Source organism: Vidua macroura, chromosome 11 (genome assembly GCF_024509145.1).
Source record: "Vidua macroura isolate BioBank_ID:100142 chromosome 11, ASM2450914v1, whole genome shotgun sequence".
Classification (NCBI taxonomy): domain Eukaryota; kingdom Metazoa; phylum Chordata; class Aves; order Passeriformes; family Viduidae; genus Vidua; species Vidua macroura.
Genome location: NC_071581.1, coordinates 23059439 through 23074810, shown reverse-complemented (window position 1 = coordinate 23074810; position 15372 = coordinate 23059439). Strand labels below are relative to the sequence as shown.

Below are 15372 nucleotides of genomic sequence, written 5' to 3'. Positions count from 1 at the left end.
GCAAAGCAGGAATGTCAAGTGTGTTTAATAGGGTGGTTCTAAGTCTAGCACAGGCCTATTTATGTAAAGACAGATGTACCACTTACCAAACACACAAGACTACACAACAATTAATATAATATTTGTGTTTTTCTACACTTCACCTGCAAGACATTTGAGTGTATTTACAATCCTCCTTGCCAATCTTCCCTTATCTTCTCACAATCAGTTATAAGGGCACTGAGGCAGTTCTGCTAAAGCTCTGCAGATCTTGTCTGAGCATCTCCAAAGAGCAGCTTCAGATCTGTGTCTTGACTTCTTCCTTGGTCTCAGTGCTGAAGGGGTTTTCTTTGGCACAGAGTACCTCCAAACTCCAACTTAGGCTAGTTTGTATGGCTGGCAAGGTGCTCTAACCTACACCCACACTATGACACAAAGCATCTGTGAGTATAATACCTGAAAAATGATACCAGCACATTTGCGGTTTAATGCTAGTTTGCTATTGCATCAGGGAAAACCTAGGTGTGGTCACAAGGAAATGTTTACAAAAGATGACAGTGGAGGATGTGGCCTTGAGAAATCAAAGTATCCTGAGATTATGAGGTATGTATATGCCTATGTTGTTGGCTCTCTTAGCCTTCTCAGTCAAATGCTGCTTGGTCAAAAAGAAACAGGACTGTGTTAATTATTGCAGAATATCTGCATGTTAACAGACATCTCTGAGGGGACTCTGAAAGAAAAGGGGTTCCTGAAGGAAAAGTGATCTCGAAGGATCAGCTTTCTCTAAAACTGGGATATGTTTATTAGTAATGGGGATTAAAGCCACAGAAGCTAAGGTACATGGAGAAGAGTTGAAGGAAGCAGATGGTACATGAAAGCTGTAGTAGGTTCAAGATGGCATAAAAATGCAGCAACATTATGTTGTAAAGGTCTCCTGGTCCAACAGACCCTTCACACACCACCCTGCCTGTTACTTGTCAATATCTTTTCTTAAGCAGTTCTGGTTATTCAGCTCTATTTGAAGGTCTATTGGCATTAAATCTCTGAGGCTGTGTACCATTCACCCATAGCTTCCCTCTCTTTTTGTTCTGGGATTGCTTTCTTTGAAAGGAATCTTGGACACTTTTAGCTGACATGTCAAAGACCTTTTCATACACTGCTATCTTTCTCATTTAGCCCTTCCCTCTAATGGAGTGCTGGTACCCAGACTTGGTACTGGGAAAGGTAAGGGGAGACAATTAGACTGTTATAGAACCTGGCAGGACTGGCTGGGTGTAATCTAGAGCTAGTGCATGTTTCCTGTCATTAGGGAGGCAGGGTTGATCTGTGGATCCCAACCCTGTGGGAGGACACGTGAACAGAGCTGAAGGTGGCAATGTAAGACACTACACAAGTCGCCCCTCTGACAGTTCCTGAAATGGGTCCTGAGCATCTCACCAGCACACATGTTGCAATGGGCATTTATCATCTCCTCCCATTTCCACTGAATAAACAGGAAAAAAGGCCACCAGTTCCTTATTACTTTATGGAGCTGACGTATTCAGCAATCAGTAACCCTGGTACCGCTGGCATGTCACAAACACCACATATAGTATGAGCCATGGGGTGCCACCCCATGATTCACCACTACAGCAGGAAAGGCATGCCAAGCCTTGAGTACTCAGGCATGGTTGGCTCCAGTCCTGGGGACAGTTGCCTCCCTGCAGCAGCAAGCACAGCACCCACTGCTCTGCTGGGGTCCACAGTGGGGGAGGCTGTGAGGGCCAAGGAGAAGGTGCAGACAGGACTGTTCTGTGGGGAGTGGACTGGCTGCCACAGCAAGCTGCCAACATCATCAGGGCAGGAGGGGCTGGCTCCAGTCTGTGTCAAGCTTTCAGGGCCCATCCTGCTCTCAGGGTTGGTGGGTTTCTTTGGGGGTCAGAATCACTCTCACCATATCCCTGCTGGCACACAGGATGGCCCTGGGCAGGCAGGGACATGCCTGGTGCACTGCAATACCATGAGGTGAGCAAAGGTGACCCACACAGTGACCAAGCCTAACCTAGCGCAACAGTAGGACAGTGCAGGACTGCCATGTCAGAATTTTTATTAATAAAAAAGTTACAATAACTTACTCCCTTTATCATGCAAAGGGCTTGGTATAAAGAGCTCTGGCCTCCTAAGGTAACACAGGGAAGTGAGAGGTGGGTACTTTTCTCTTATCTTCCAAGACAGCAGCCTTCTCCTGTCCCCAAGGGGAAGTGTGGCCAGCACAGGAGCCACGGGCCAACAGGGACTTTGCCACAGGGCCCAACCCAGGAACAACCTTCTGCCCCTGCTTGCAGCTGGTTCACAGGTAGCACAGACCAACACAGGGCACAGATGCTGATTCTACAGAGAGATGGGGGACTGGATGCAAGAGGATGTGCAAGCTCTAGTGGAGAAGCGAGAAGTGTCTTCTTTCCATAATGCTGAGGAGTCTGTGGAGCACAAAAAGTGAAGCAGCAGGACAGTGGCTGCTTACAGGCAGGGAGAGGTGGGACTGGCTGGAAGCAGCCTTGCCTGCCCAGCTGCTGCCTCATACAAGGTCTAGCCTGACAGAGGCAGGGGGCCAGCTGTAGCTACTTGTCACACTCCAGATCCTGGGCCCCCTCAGCACCCTGGTAGTGCATCTCACAGAACTCCTGAATGCGACTGCAGGCCTCCAAGATCATCTCCTCAGGCACAGTGATCACTACGCGGAAGAAGTTTGGGTACTCAAAGCACTGAAATGAGAAAAGATGAAGCTGGCAGATTATCTGGGATAGTGCCAGTTTTAGAGCCCTGTCTTGGCACCATGAGCTGCATCAGCACGTGAATACAGTCAATGTAGAACAGGAGGGCTTGGCTCTTGCTCCCTTAGACCGTTTTTCCTGTTCCAAGCAAATCTCCCATCTCCATCTGTGTAGACATGATGCTGTGAGGGGGACAGGCCAGAGGACTTTATGTGAACTGTGCAGACCAGACTGTGCAGGGAATGGGCTGAAAGGAGTTAGCGAAGGAGAGGGCTGGAGAATATTTAAGGCCCTCTACATATTCAATGTTGGAACTGAATGCAAGGCACAGAGGTTCTCAGCCTTCCCTATGTCTGGAGGGGTGGGGGACTGGAAATAGACTGAGGAAAGGAACACAGGTGAGAGCCCTCCTCTGAGGGAGCACCTTCAGCAAGGAATTGTGGGGGTATATAGATTTCAGGGATACAGCTCTGCCAGGTTGAGAAATACTGGGCAAGCCTGGAGCTGGGAAGATCCTGGCAGCCTGACTGAGGGCTGTTAGTGAGCCAGAGACTGCCACACACAGCACGAGGAGCTGACAGCCAGCTCCCACACACTATTACAGACCATGGACACTTGCATACACAACTCCCAGCCTGTCCTCAGAACTCAGGGTTGCAAACCCCTACAGTTTCTCCCACCCTGCTTTGGCCTCACAACTCCTTGGGGCTCTCAGTGTTAGGCTCACCGTGGCTGGCAAGCAGAACACAGACTGCTCCGAGATGAGTCGCTCAGTGAACTCCACATCATTTTCAAACTCCGGAAAATGCTCCATCTCTATCTCAACCTGCAGCAGAGGGATGTAACATGGCAATCAAGGGCACCAAAACTATCTACAGTGTCCTTGTTTACACACATGGCCCAATGACTTCCCAGTCGAGAGCAACTGTCTGCCCTCAATTTTTGCTTATGATTTGGGCTGCCTGGGATGCAAGACAGAAACATATAAATGAAAACTGGGCTTCTGAAAAAGTCTTCATTAACTATCTAAAGATAGAATTTCAGTTAAATGCTGCTTCAATAAAAAAACAGCTGATAGAAAATACACAGAAACCAATTAGAAGTGAAAAGGAATAAATAAGACATTGAGACAGAGCTTGGTAGAGAACTCAATATGCATTAATAATCCTGTCCTGCAAGAAAAAAAATTAATGCTTTGGTTTAAAATAAAAAGAAATATAGCAAGGTCTAGAATATTATGAACAAAATAAATCCTTGTAGGATAATATAATTGGTAAAATGACATGAAAATGGTAAAATCGTCAATAAATATTTCTTTTCTGTATTTGGAAAGAAGGCAGCTGTCCATCTGTCACATAAAGACAGTGCTATTCTGGCCATTTGTTTATAGAATCCCAGAATGGTTTGGATTGGAAGGGATCTTAAAGCTCATTTAGTTCCAATGCCTCTACTATGGGCAGGGCTGCCACCCACTAGATCAGTTTGTTCAGGGCCCCATCCAGACTGACCTTTATAACCAAAGAAGATTTTAAACATCTCATGAAAATATTTTTAAACAGGTAATTTGAGAGATAATTTGTTTACATAAGTTCTGAAAGAGCTAGTAGAACACAAAAATAAACACGTGACTTAATTTTAAATAGAGAGCCAGCTACTGTAGAAATACAGTAAGTGTGAAAGAATCTTAGACTTGTGCCTCTACATAAAAAGCATAAGCAAAATGACCTGTGTAGCTCTGAGTAAAAATTTGAAACAGGGTCAAGTGATAAGGAGTTTTCGATAGAAATGAGTGAGACAGATACTGCAGTATTGTCCAGTTCTGAGTCCACATTTTAAGAGTGAATGAAAAACTGGAGAAAAAAAATTCAAATGTGTCAAAGTGTCATAAATTTCTCAATTGAGCTTGATGAGATGAAAAAGGAAATTTCAGCACATTATAAACTTTAAAGCAAACAGGCATGGGAAAAGGCAGAAGAAAAGGCAACACCACAGGCAGCAGACAGGCATGCTAGTATGAAGAAGGCTACATCTTCTGCAGGAGGTATGATATTCTGCCTTGTTTTATAGGGGCTTCCAGTTGCCAGGGGCTTCATATCCAGGTGAAACAGCCTTATCTTGAAAAGTACAAATCACGGAGTTCTGTGCAGAAGCAAGTGGGTTAAGTGTACTGGCCTCTGCTCTGTGAGCAGTTAACAGCTAACTCCTGGCCTTCTAAGGTGACCAAAGGATGCATTTACCACACAGGGCAATTTGAAAATGCACAGTAACAGAGACCTGGTGGCAAGTACCAATCTGAAACATTGACTAGTTCTGGCAACCAGACCTAGGGTGAGTGTTGGCAATCCTCACTTACCATCAGGTACATGGCTCCAGCAGGCCTGACAGGCTGAAGGCCAGGGATAGCTGATAAGGCAGCATAACAAAGGTCAGCATTAGACTGAAAAGCAAAAAGGAGAAATTTCAAAACAGGAGAAATTCCAGAAAACAGCTCAGTGATTGGATGCCAAACTCTGGACTGGGACTATGAACAGGTTTGCCTACTGCAAATAAAGGGACAACAAATGCAAACAGCATGGGAGATCGTGGCCTTGAGTAGAGCAGGTGTTACTGAGCTGAGCTCAGAAAGTCAGTGCCAAACTCCATGCCCTGGGTCAGCAGCTCCAGCTGCAGAGCTAGGCTGCCTGAACGTTATCACAGTCAGTATTTCTGTCCCTTACAATGTCTCCTGATGGAATTTGATCTGATCTCCCTCCAAACAATCTGTGAACAGCCCTTCTTGATCTATAACAGCCTGTTTACCTTGAGGATGCTTAGGGTGTTGTGGTAGAACTCAGGTGGTGTTCGGTGCAAGATGCGCTCCAGTGCTCCTTGGACAATTGTACAGGGTCCTAGGATCCTTTGACTCAGTCTTAGAAGGCCATCCCTGATCTGAGAAAACATAATATTTGCAGTTCAGATGATGCTTCCCTAAAGGAAAGGAACAGCTCCAAGGCTCACTTCCTGTATTTCTATGGCTGTTCACACCCTTCTCTTCAGTGAGCATACAAAGTACTTAAGAACATTTGTTTGACTATATGCCAGGTTTAGCAGACTATTTACAGTGCCATTCTCTGTTCCTCCGTTTCAGATTGAAATGCCAACAGAGACAACCTTTGGAGCTTCCCAATCTGACACAAACCAGGCTGGAATATAGATAATACAGGCAAAGCCAGAGCTGCTCCAAATACAACTTTGCGTTTCCCTTTGGTTTGTGCCCAAAATCCACACTTTCAAAGCCAGGTAAGGACAATCAATATTAGCTTTTCTGCTCACTCATTTGGTCCTCTCTTCTCCCTCTTCCTCTGCAGAGAGCCTTCTAGGTGGAAAGGTCACTGCAGTAGATGGTTGTCCTTGTAACACAGCTGAAAAATAGCCAGATAAAGTACTGGCAGCACTGCGAGGTGCTTTGTTCTTACTTTTAAGAGAAACCATGTAAGAGCACATAGACACCACTCATGGACTCCACATGCCGGATAAGCCATGCAATACTTTCAGTGCCCACTGGAGATCTCTGAGAAGTTAGAAGCACAGAAAAAGGAAAAGGCATATATTAATGAGCAGCAGAGAAACGGAATGAGTTACAGTGTAGATGTGGGTAGAAGACCATGTCTGGGAGCAGATGGAGTAAGGAAGGGACATGAAAGAGGGGCAGAAAGGCAGGTAAGCACAATTGGGTGACACCCAAGTGAGAGCAAAAGAGCAGTACCCGCCTGTATCAGTTAAAGACCTGGTGATCTACATACTGAAGAGTCTGCAAGTCTGTTGCCATGACAGCAACACAGCAGTTCTCACCTCATTACCAAAGATGTCTCTCCTGTCATGAATTAGGATCCAGCCCATCCGCCAGCCAGGGACTAGCCATCGCTTTGCCAAGCCACCGCAGGACAAGATTGGCACATTGGTGCTGAGAGTTGCAATGGGTTCATACTTGCAGTCAGCAAATACCTGTGACCGAAGACTGTGTTAGGGTTGTCCCTGCCTCTTACTGTGAGAACCGGGGCGGGCATGAGGCTTAACAAGAAGGGATGCAGGGAAGCGATGGAAAACCCATGGTGAAAAAGTATGAACATGGTAAGTGCACAGACATAAAAGCAAGCTGTTGGGGAAGAGGAAGGGAGCTGGATATGAGAGGTTACCCTAGGACTGTGCTCCAAAGGACGGGGAGCTCCAGGCATTGCCCCAGACCCAGAGAAGTGAAGCTGTCCCTCACCTCTAGAGACCTGGCTGCCATGGCCAAGGATTAGGTACATCAAAAAGGGGAGGCAGCATTGCGAGTGCAAAGGACTGCAACGGACGCTCACCATGTCTCCGTAGATCTCATCAGCCAGGATGGGCACACACTGTCTTGATGCCACTGTGGAAGAGAGGGCATTCAGCCTGGCCACCTGCATCCTCCATGGGAACAGACTTGGCCTGCAGGGCCTGGCAGAGCTCTGAGGGAAGCTCTGTCTCAGGGCACAGGATCCCTATCTTCCTCCTACAGACTGTTCATTTGGTGAGCCTGACCACTGGGGATCCCTGCCCTGACTGAGCCTAGTTCTGCTCCAATTGGGTGGGGACTGGCAGCACAGCCCTCCCTGTCAGGACAAGGAAGCACAGGGCTCCTGTGAACACTCCAAGTGAAAAGCCAGAGGGGAGAAATGAGCAGTCCAAGTCACACAGAGCTCTTGAGGAAGGCACATGCTCTGCATGTTCTTGGCTAGATAAGACAGCACCTCCACACTAAGCAAGCCCTCATTCCTGAGGTGGAGTCAGTCAGAAGCGAAGCCCTTGGCCATGGTGCTGCGGCAATTGAGACACGAGCAATGGGGGCAGGCACTAGACTGCAACCATGTCCCAAGCCCCAGAAACACACAGGCAGGCTCACCTGCCAGGATCTCCTGGAGGTGGCTCTTGTTGAACACAGAGCCACAGGGGTTCGATGGGTTGTTCACAATGAGGCAAGCTGTTTTCTCATCCACCAAAGACTCCAAGTGCTCCAAATCAATTTCCCAAGCCTTCTCTGGCTAGTGAAGTGAAGAGAAAGGGAAGTAAAAGCTGAGGAACTGGACTTGCCACACAAGGTCAGATGTGCCAGGGCACCCAAGGTTTACTCACGTCACCTTCAGCCACTTCCCAGGCAGGGCCAGGGTATTTCTGAGAGGAGAAATGTCAAGGCTGCCCCTTCCAGGCCTGCCACTACTTACCAAGAGGTTATAGAGTTTGACCTCTATTCCCATAGACAATGCCAGAGTCTTGTAGAGGGAGAAGCCAGGCCGTGGCACCAGGATGTTCTGGCCTGGGTTGGCCAGCACTGCCAAGGCAAGCTCTATGGCCTGGCTGCAGCCACTCGTTAAGATGACATCCTGCAAAGAGCACAGAAAGGTCAGTGGGAAGCACAACCACTCTGAAGTACTCTGGACACACAAGAATGACATAACATCCAGGCTCAGCTCTGCCAGGGAGAGCTTCTCAGCCAAAAAGACAGTGCCAGGGCCTGACTGAAAGCAGGGAAACTTCAGCTGGTGGAAAGCAAAACCTCCTCCTTGGGAGGGTGGAGGTGAAGGGCTCAGGGAAGGGATGAGAGCAGCAGGAGGCCACCTTGGGACAAAGTGATTTGACCAGCCTTTAATACTGTAACTGGGCAGGGAGGGAGAGCTGGTGCAGGGCCCCTATGCCCCATGGTCTGCAGGCAGCAGCACCCTGTCTGCACTGAAGTGGGAGTGCCTTTGCTGGGCACCAGTACCTGGGCCTTTAGTGGTGCCTCCGGGCAGTTGTAGTATGCAGCCACAGCTTCACGACAGGACTGGTAGCCTGAGGAAAGACGAGTCAGACATGGAAAGGAGGTTTTTACAGATTCTTTCCTTCTTGTTACCAATACTGTTTCTTTCTTCTTACCAGCACAAGGCTACAGCTGCTGTGAGCTGGGGAAAGCCCATTCGGTGGTGTCCCAGGGTGGCAGAGACTGTCCTGCCTCAGGCCAAGCACCGTGCAGCCCCAAGGCTGGGCCAGGATGGCCAAGAGCAGAGACAAACCTTGGGCAGGGCAGGCAAACTATGGCCCCAGCATGTCCCAGGGACAGAACTGACAGGAGCAGAGTGGTAGGTAGCCAGGGAGTTTTCTGAGCCAGAAGAAAGCCAAGACATGGCTTTCACTGTTTAGTGATGGCACTGGGGCAGCCCTCCCTGTCACCAGATGGAGGGTCCCATGATACAGGCATGATCTATGCTCTGTGCATGCTTTTGGCACTAACTGCAAACAAGGCTCATGGTGTCAGTGAAGTCAGGGAGCCCAAGGGAACTCCTGGTTAAGGCAGATCAGAAAGGAGCTTGGCTATAACCCGTGGCAGGGACACACAGTCCCAAGCCCTTCTGGGTTCTTGATACCCTGTCTGCCCCAGTGGCTAGGGCAGCAAACAGCTTCTGCAGGATCTCTGGGCCTCAAACAGCCCACACAGGAAAGAGCACACAGGTGTATCTTGGGGATACATATACTTGTGTGTTCGTGTGACTGTTGGTGAGGACAGCTGTAGGGAGCTAATGGAAAGATGTCTGTGGGCTCCATTCACCTGCTGTGGGGTAGGAGCTGGTATATGACTTCATCCAACTCTCACAGGATGAGCTTTGTCAACTTACCAACAGATGGAGCATAACCATTGTACTGTCCTGAGTCCAAAACCTCCTTCACAGCCCGTGTGACCTCATCATTTGTGGGAAGGTTTCCAAAGACCGTTGGGTCTCCTTTTCAAAGATTGAAAAAACAGTAAAGTTCTCACTGATCTGTGACAGGCACAGAGCTGCGTGGTTGTCTGACCTATCCCTTGGTATTCGCACAAACTCTGTGCTTCAAAGACTTGCAATCTGTCAGCCACACAGCTGATCCAAATACCTGGAGGCTTCAGCCACAGGACTATGCTCACCTAAGGACAAGGAGATCATGGCTTTCTTTGGGTTGGGTTCCACCTTCATGCTGTCTACAATGGCTCGGACAGGATTGAAAGTCTTCTTTGACATTTCAGAAGCCCTGACAGCCCATCTTGGCTTCCGACCCTTCACCTTCCCTGGTGATATGGTGTTCCCAGTGTTCTTGAGATGAACATCTAGCATAGGGGCATGATCTCCATGGCCATTCATTTGGATCAGGTACGAGTCCATCCTGAGAGCTGTCAGTGCAAAGTGAATTTCCTGGGCTTAGTTAAGACATGTCAAACAAGGAATCTTGTTTGGGGTTGCATTTGGGGATGCAGCCCATAAGTAAAACTTCCAAAAGTTGTAGACACTACCTACTGCCTATGGACAAAGCAGGAGCAGCACGTAGGGCCAGGATGTAGTGAAACCCCATGCATGAGTGAGAGAGCAATACAGTGGGAAAGATTAAGGCACTTCTGTGTGTTAGCTGCACCCCTGCCTAGCATGGACCTCCAGCACTGAGGAGGAAAAAGCCCCGCTAAAGCCAGAAGCCAAGAATTAGCAGCATGTTGTAGTCACTGCTTGACTGCAGATTCAATATTCCACTGACAGAAGGACCGGGTCATCCACTTTCTCCCCCCAGCTATCAACTTGTACACCTCAACCTGCAAACACAAGGACTGGCCCACTATGTGTGTTCATACGCAGTATGTTCCTCCAATCTACAGACAGAAATGCAGCACTAGAAATCAAATATCAGATGCCAAAAAGGTAGTTCTTCTTCAGTGTTATCAGGATGCACTGGGCAGTGGCAGAATAGAGGTCAGACACTTACTTCTGTCAGTAGAGAACAGCCCAGCCCAGAGAGCCTAGAGCAAAAGGCACTGCTTAGGAAATGGAGCAAGACTGGTATGGCCAAGAGGGAAATCCAGGAGGCAGCACTGCCCCAAAGAAAGGGCCTGTAGTTCAACCTGAAACTGAGTAACAAGCAAGGCACAGCAGAGGAACAGCTGCCTCCAAGACCCAAAAATGGACACAAAAGTGACTTACACATCCCAGCATGTTATACCCAGAACACGATCTAGACCAGGCAGGAAAAGCCTAACTTACAAACTGATGATGACTCAGGGATTTCCACCTGCAGTTTAGGGATAGGGCACAGAGGAGGCAGACCTCCTGAGCCACAAAGTCTGTTTTTGCTAATACTGGCAAACTACCTTGTAATCCTGCCGCAAACTGCTTATGCTTTCTATTCTGTCCTATTTCTCTGCTCCACTGAAAAGCAATTCAGTAAACAGTGGCCCTTTCCTGATGGCCCTTTCCTGCATAGCCCCACATACGCAGATACAGCACAGCTTCCTCTTCCTTGACACAGAGACTGAGCCAGAAGGGCTGTAGTGTTGCCTGGTTCAGGCAAGATTTGCTATCTGAACAAATTTCTCAGTGTTTCAGTGAAGTCTGCACCTAGAGATGCCCCATGCTTCTGCAGTTACTCTACCAGCAGTGCATTATTAGGCCATTTATAGCAACCCAGGCTGATCGAACAGGGTCACAAAGCAAGACTTCAGTCTTTCTGCTGAAACCTTCTGGGTTTCCTTTCCACTAGAAAAAAGTCAGCTGAAGAAATATACAGCAGGGCTGCAGAAAAAACTGAGCCTAGAAATGAGCCACATATCTCAATTCAACAGCTGGGCTGTATCCCAAATATACAGTCTGTCCTAGCAGAGCCCTTACACCACCCTGCAACATGGTTCTTCTGAAAAGGGGAGCTGTAGACACAGGCACAATAGATACCTTCAATGTAGGCAGCCAGGGAAGAACTCCCCACTACCCACCTGAATGAAGCAAGGCACGAGAGCACAGCACTTTACCTTCTACAGCACAGACAGGGAGACACCAACAAGCCTGGGGGTCCAGTCCCTAGTTTTCATCCAGGACAAATCCCCTTGAGAGGAAAGTCCTGTGAATTTTTGCCCATGAAATAATCTCCAAAACTGGGCGTTGAGACTGAATCATTTAGCCATTGGCTCACAGAGAGGGCTGCTCTCCCCACCCAAAAATGACCTCTCCTCCCCTTTGCAACTGTAGTCAATTCAAACACCTGGAACATGGCTCTGCATTAACTCTTTCAGGGGGAAGCCTAAGGACACAGCTTGGCTTCCTGGCGTGCCTGGGCTGCCATCCTTTGCCACCACTTTCCTCAGTCTGCAAACACTGCTGGAGGCAAATCTGCAGAGTCCAGGTATTCCAGTACTAGCACCTTGTAATTCACTGAGAGTGGATTGATGGACCATAAAGCTTGAGGAAGCCATCAGTCTGTCCTGACCTAAGAGTTTCTGGGATCCCAATGCACCAGCTGACAAACACCAGTTTGTGGCTTCATTACAATTGGGAGGCATCTTCCTCAATAAACTAAAGGGAGGAAAGCACTTCTCTAGCCAGTGTTTTGGAGGCGCCAGGACCTGAAGGATTAAAGTAAGCTCAAACTGTTATTGGTTTGAAGGGGAGGTTTGTTTGTTTGGTTTTTTTTTTTTTTTTTTGGTTGTTGCAAGACCCGAGTAAACTCATAATTCTGGCAGCCATCAGAAATGAGAGACATCTGCACTCTTCCTGCCTTCCAAGGGCTGCTCCAAGTCTTCCCTTATTGCCAGGGCAGCAAATGGCCAGAGACTGAAGAGTTGCTCAGGAACAAGAGGGACTTGCCAACCTTTGAGCAAACAGACTGCTGATGCCTTCACTGCAGAGGCCAGTGGTCACTGTGAATTTTACCTGTTTATACCTGCACCCGAGGAGGTATAAAGGACCTTGCATTCAACCCATGCTCACTACACAACCATCAGTAAAGCTGCACCTCCCCAGGTGACATGAGTGGGCCCTTCTCTCGGTGCTGTGGCTGGGCTGACACTGCTGGGGAGTCATGACCTGCTGTGGACCCCAGTATTGCAATGGGCACTTCTGAGGCCACAATGGGGGCCAAGGATTCAGGGCTGGAGGCAGGTTGGAAGGCAGTGGAGTGCAGGCAGCAGGTCTAGCCAGGATCCTTAGCCCCAGATCAGAGGGCAGACTTCTCACTGCAACTAGCCCCAAAGCCTTTGGACAAGGAATAGCACCTTTCAAAACCCTTTCACAGAGCAACATCTTGTATTGAAGCTGTTTGGACTGTCTTCTGCTGAGGGCTGCACAATTTCTCTCTTCTTTTGACTGAAACCTGACATGAGTAACCTTTGGAAGTTTATGCAGGCCCTCTCCAAGCACCTACGGGTTATTTTCTCACTTCCCCCAGCTGGCCCCATGTCTTGCCATGCTGCAGCCCTGGCAGGGTTAAACACGGCATTGGGAGGCCTCAAGGACGATGCTGTATATTCTGCCTAGCAACAATCCCCAAACTGACGCAACTGGAGCTCTACCCGTCATACTGCACACAGCAGTGGGGTTCAGGGGAGGCCACAGTGGAAGTTTGTTGCCAAGGTGGGGAAAAATGTGGCTCTGGAGACATAGGAGGCTCAGTTACATAAGGCTGAGAACCTGGTGAGAAGTAGGGTGAGGACAGAAGTGTACAACGGCATCAGTGGGTTTCTCCTGCTATTACAATGGCCTTCTCCTCTCACTGCATGACTCCAGTCCTCCTCCAGACGCTTTCACATGGGGTTTGCAGTCCCTATCCTCCCACTCTTTGTTGTGCAGGGTCTCACAGGACAAAAGCATGAACACACAACTCAGCAGTTAGTATTCTAGAAATATGGCCAAGCCATCTTTCTATGGTGCGGTGAAAGGGGCAGCCATGCCCTGCAGGATGCATTTCTGCCAGCAAGGCTGCCATCTTTCTGGACTGTCAGGCCCTATGCTCCCCACTAACACCCCACCCTACTGACTTGCCACCCTCTGTAGTTTGCTCCTCTGTCCCAGCAGGTCAACCTCACAGGTATCTTGTGCATACCTCTTCAGTGTAGCTTTTTTGTGTAGCTTGAGCAATTGATTTTTATCTCTTCCCATTGGAAGGAGAAACTAGTGATAACTTCAGCTTTTTTTATTGTACTGCCTTTCTCTGGTACCAGGGCTTCCAGAGTCCCATTTCTGTGAGCAGAGGTGAAGCCAGTAAGACCAAGCAATTCAGCTTCCAGACTGAGCTGCAGACACAAAGCAGGACTGAGAAACAGCTGCTTGAGGAGAGCACAGGCTCAAGCATTGCTGCACTGACAAACCTGTCTCTGTCAGACTGCAGGTAGGTCATACACAAGGATAGTTTTACCAATTCAGGGTGCACTGGGAGGTGCAGGGACAGACACCCAACTAGTACTCTGCATAAAAATCCACCAGGGTCAGTAACAAATCACTTCACTTGTTACCTCCTTATATTTTGCTTTTATTTCCAGCAATTTATGTCTTCTCCTTTCAGACATTGGTACAGCACCAGCCAGTTCAGGTTTTGTGTGTATCCTAACCTCTGTTTGGTCTCTGCATTCACACTTGAATCAGCTTTTAATAACCAATTATATGATCTTTCCTTTCTTTTTTTTTTTTTTTTTTTTTTTAATAAATTTATTGTTAAGGTCTCAGATGAGCAAACAGCAATAAAACCACCATGTCTCTCATGAACGTTGTGTCTGTTTATTGATTTGACAGCATCATTATAACACTGCAGCAGGTTTTCTGAACACAAGGCACAAACCTGACAGGTCATACAGGCACCCTGAAAATGCATACATTCAGAATTAAAGCTGTCTGATCGGTGTAGGCAGGGCTGCCCTGCCAAACCTGCATGTATCTGCATGAGCCTCTGATCAAGTGATGGTGATGCTTGTGCCTCCAGCAATCTTAATTGCTGAAATGGAGCATAGCACCTGTTACCTCTTTGCACAATCAGAGCAGAAAAATCAGCTCCAAAAAAGCCCAGCTACACTCTCCAAAGCTGTGCAAACACTGTGTTTAAGAGCCAGAAAGATGGCACAATCCACAAAGAGTGGCTTAAAGCCAGTAACGGGCTAATTAAAAAATGTACAGTAGCTACAGTTTATCTATCTGCCCGTACTCAGGATCAATTTGATTTGATCTCAGAAATAAAACTCTGAAATACACTGAAATTGCACAGTCCAGCTAGGGATGCCTATTCTGGAAAAGCATCCTGTGTACTGCAAGTGGTTTGCAGGATGCTCTTGCCACCTGTGTGAGCTGGGCTTTGGAAAGCAGAGCATTGGCATCTAGGGGCTGTCTGGTCTCTGCATTTCTTTTGGAAGGGGAACAAGGTGGCTCTCCCCGTGCACAAATCGAGGGCATTACAGCAGGGAGAGTGTCCTCCTAGAACTCTCCTCTGCAAGCCCTGGGCAGATTGAAAACAGCTGCATTAACACACCTTAATAAGCACCATCTCCTACTGTTTGCCATTTCCCTCCATCAAGAAAACCAGGGAATGTAAATGCCATGACTATGCCATCTTGTGTGCCTCCCACAACACCAGCACCTGAAAATGCACTGCAGCAACCTGACAGCAGCTGTGCTGGGCACAGCAGACTGCACTCCCCACTGTGGTGCTGGGAGTGGGCAGAGTCTAGCAGGTACGGAGACTTTGCTTGCTCAGCCTGGGCACTGAGTCCATAGGCAGCACATTGAGAGACACAGAGTTGGTGCGGAGTTGGAAGCACCAGTGGGGAGGTAAGAGAGGTTTGTGGGGAGTTGGAAGCACCAGTGAGCTACAGACCCAACAGCCACGATGAAAG

General features: G+C 48.2%; 1 protein-coding gene across 3 annotated transcripts; it reads right to left on the bottom strand.

Moving 5' to 3' along the window:
- Positions 1-2048: 2048 nt before the first annotated feature.
- TAT (tyrosine aminotransferase) lies at positions 2049-11625 on the bottom strand. 3 transcript variants are annotated; one of them, XM_053987500.1, is made up of 12 exons: positions 11530-11625; positions 9670-9912; positions 9386-9490; positions 8497-8564; positions 7958-8116; positions 7639-7777; positions 7073-7125; positions 6564-6716; positions 5532-5660; positions 5086-5169; positions 3460-3558; positions 2049-2723 (listed from the first exon to the last, which is right to left on the bottom strand). In XM_053987500.1, exons 2-12 carry the CDS (start codon positions 9902-9904, stop codon positions 2580-2582), a joined length of 1368 nt encoding a protein of 455 aa, XP_053843475.1. In that variant the 5' UTR covers positions 9905-9912; positions 11530-11625; the 3' UTR covers positions 2049-2579. The 3 variants fall into 3 exon arrangements, with proteins under 3 accessions (XP_053843475.1, XP_053843476.1, XP_053843477.1); XM_053987501.1 differs by lacking the exon at positions 11530-11625 and adding an exon at positions 10494-10514; XM_053987502.1 differs by lacking the exons at positions 2049-2723; positions 3460-3558 and adding an exon at positions 3869-4871.
- Positions 11626-15372: the final 3747 nt, after the last annotated feature.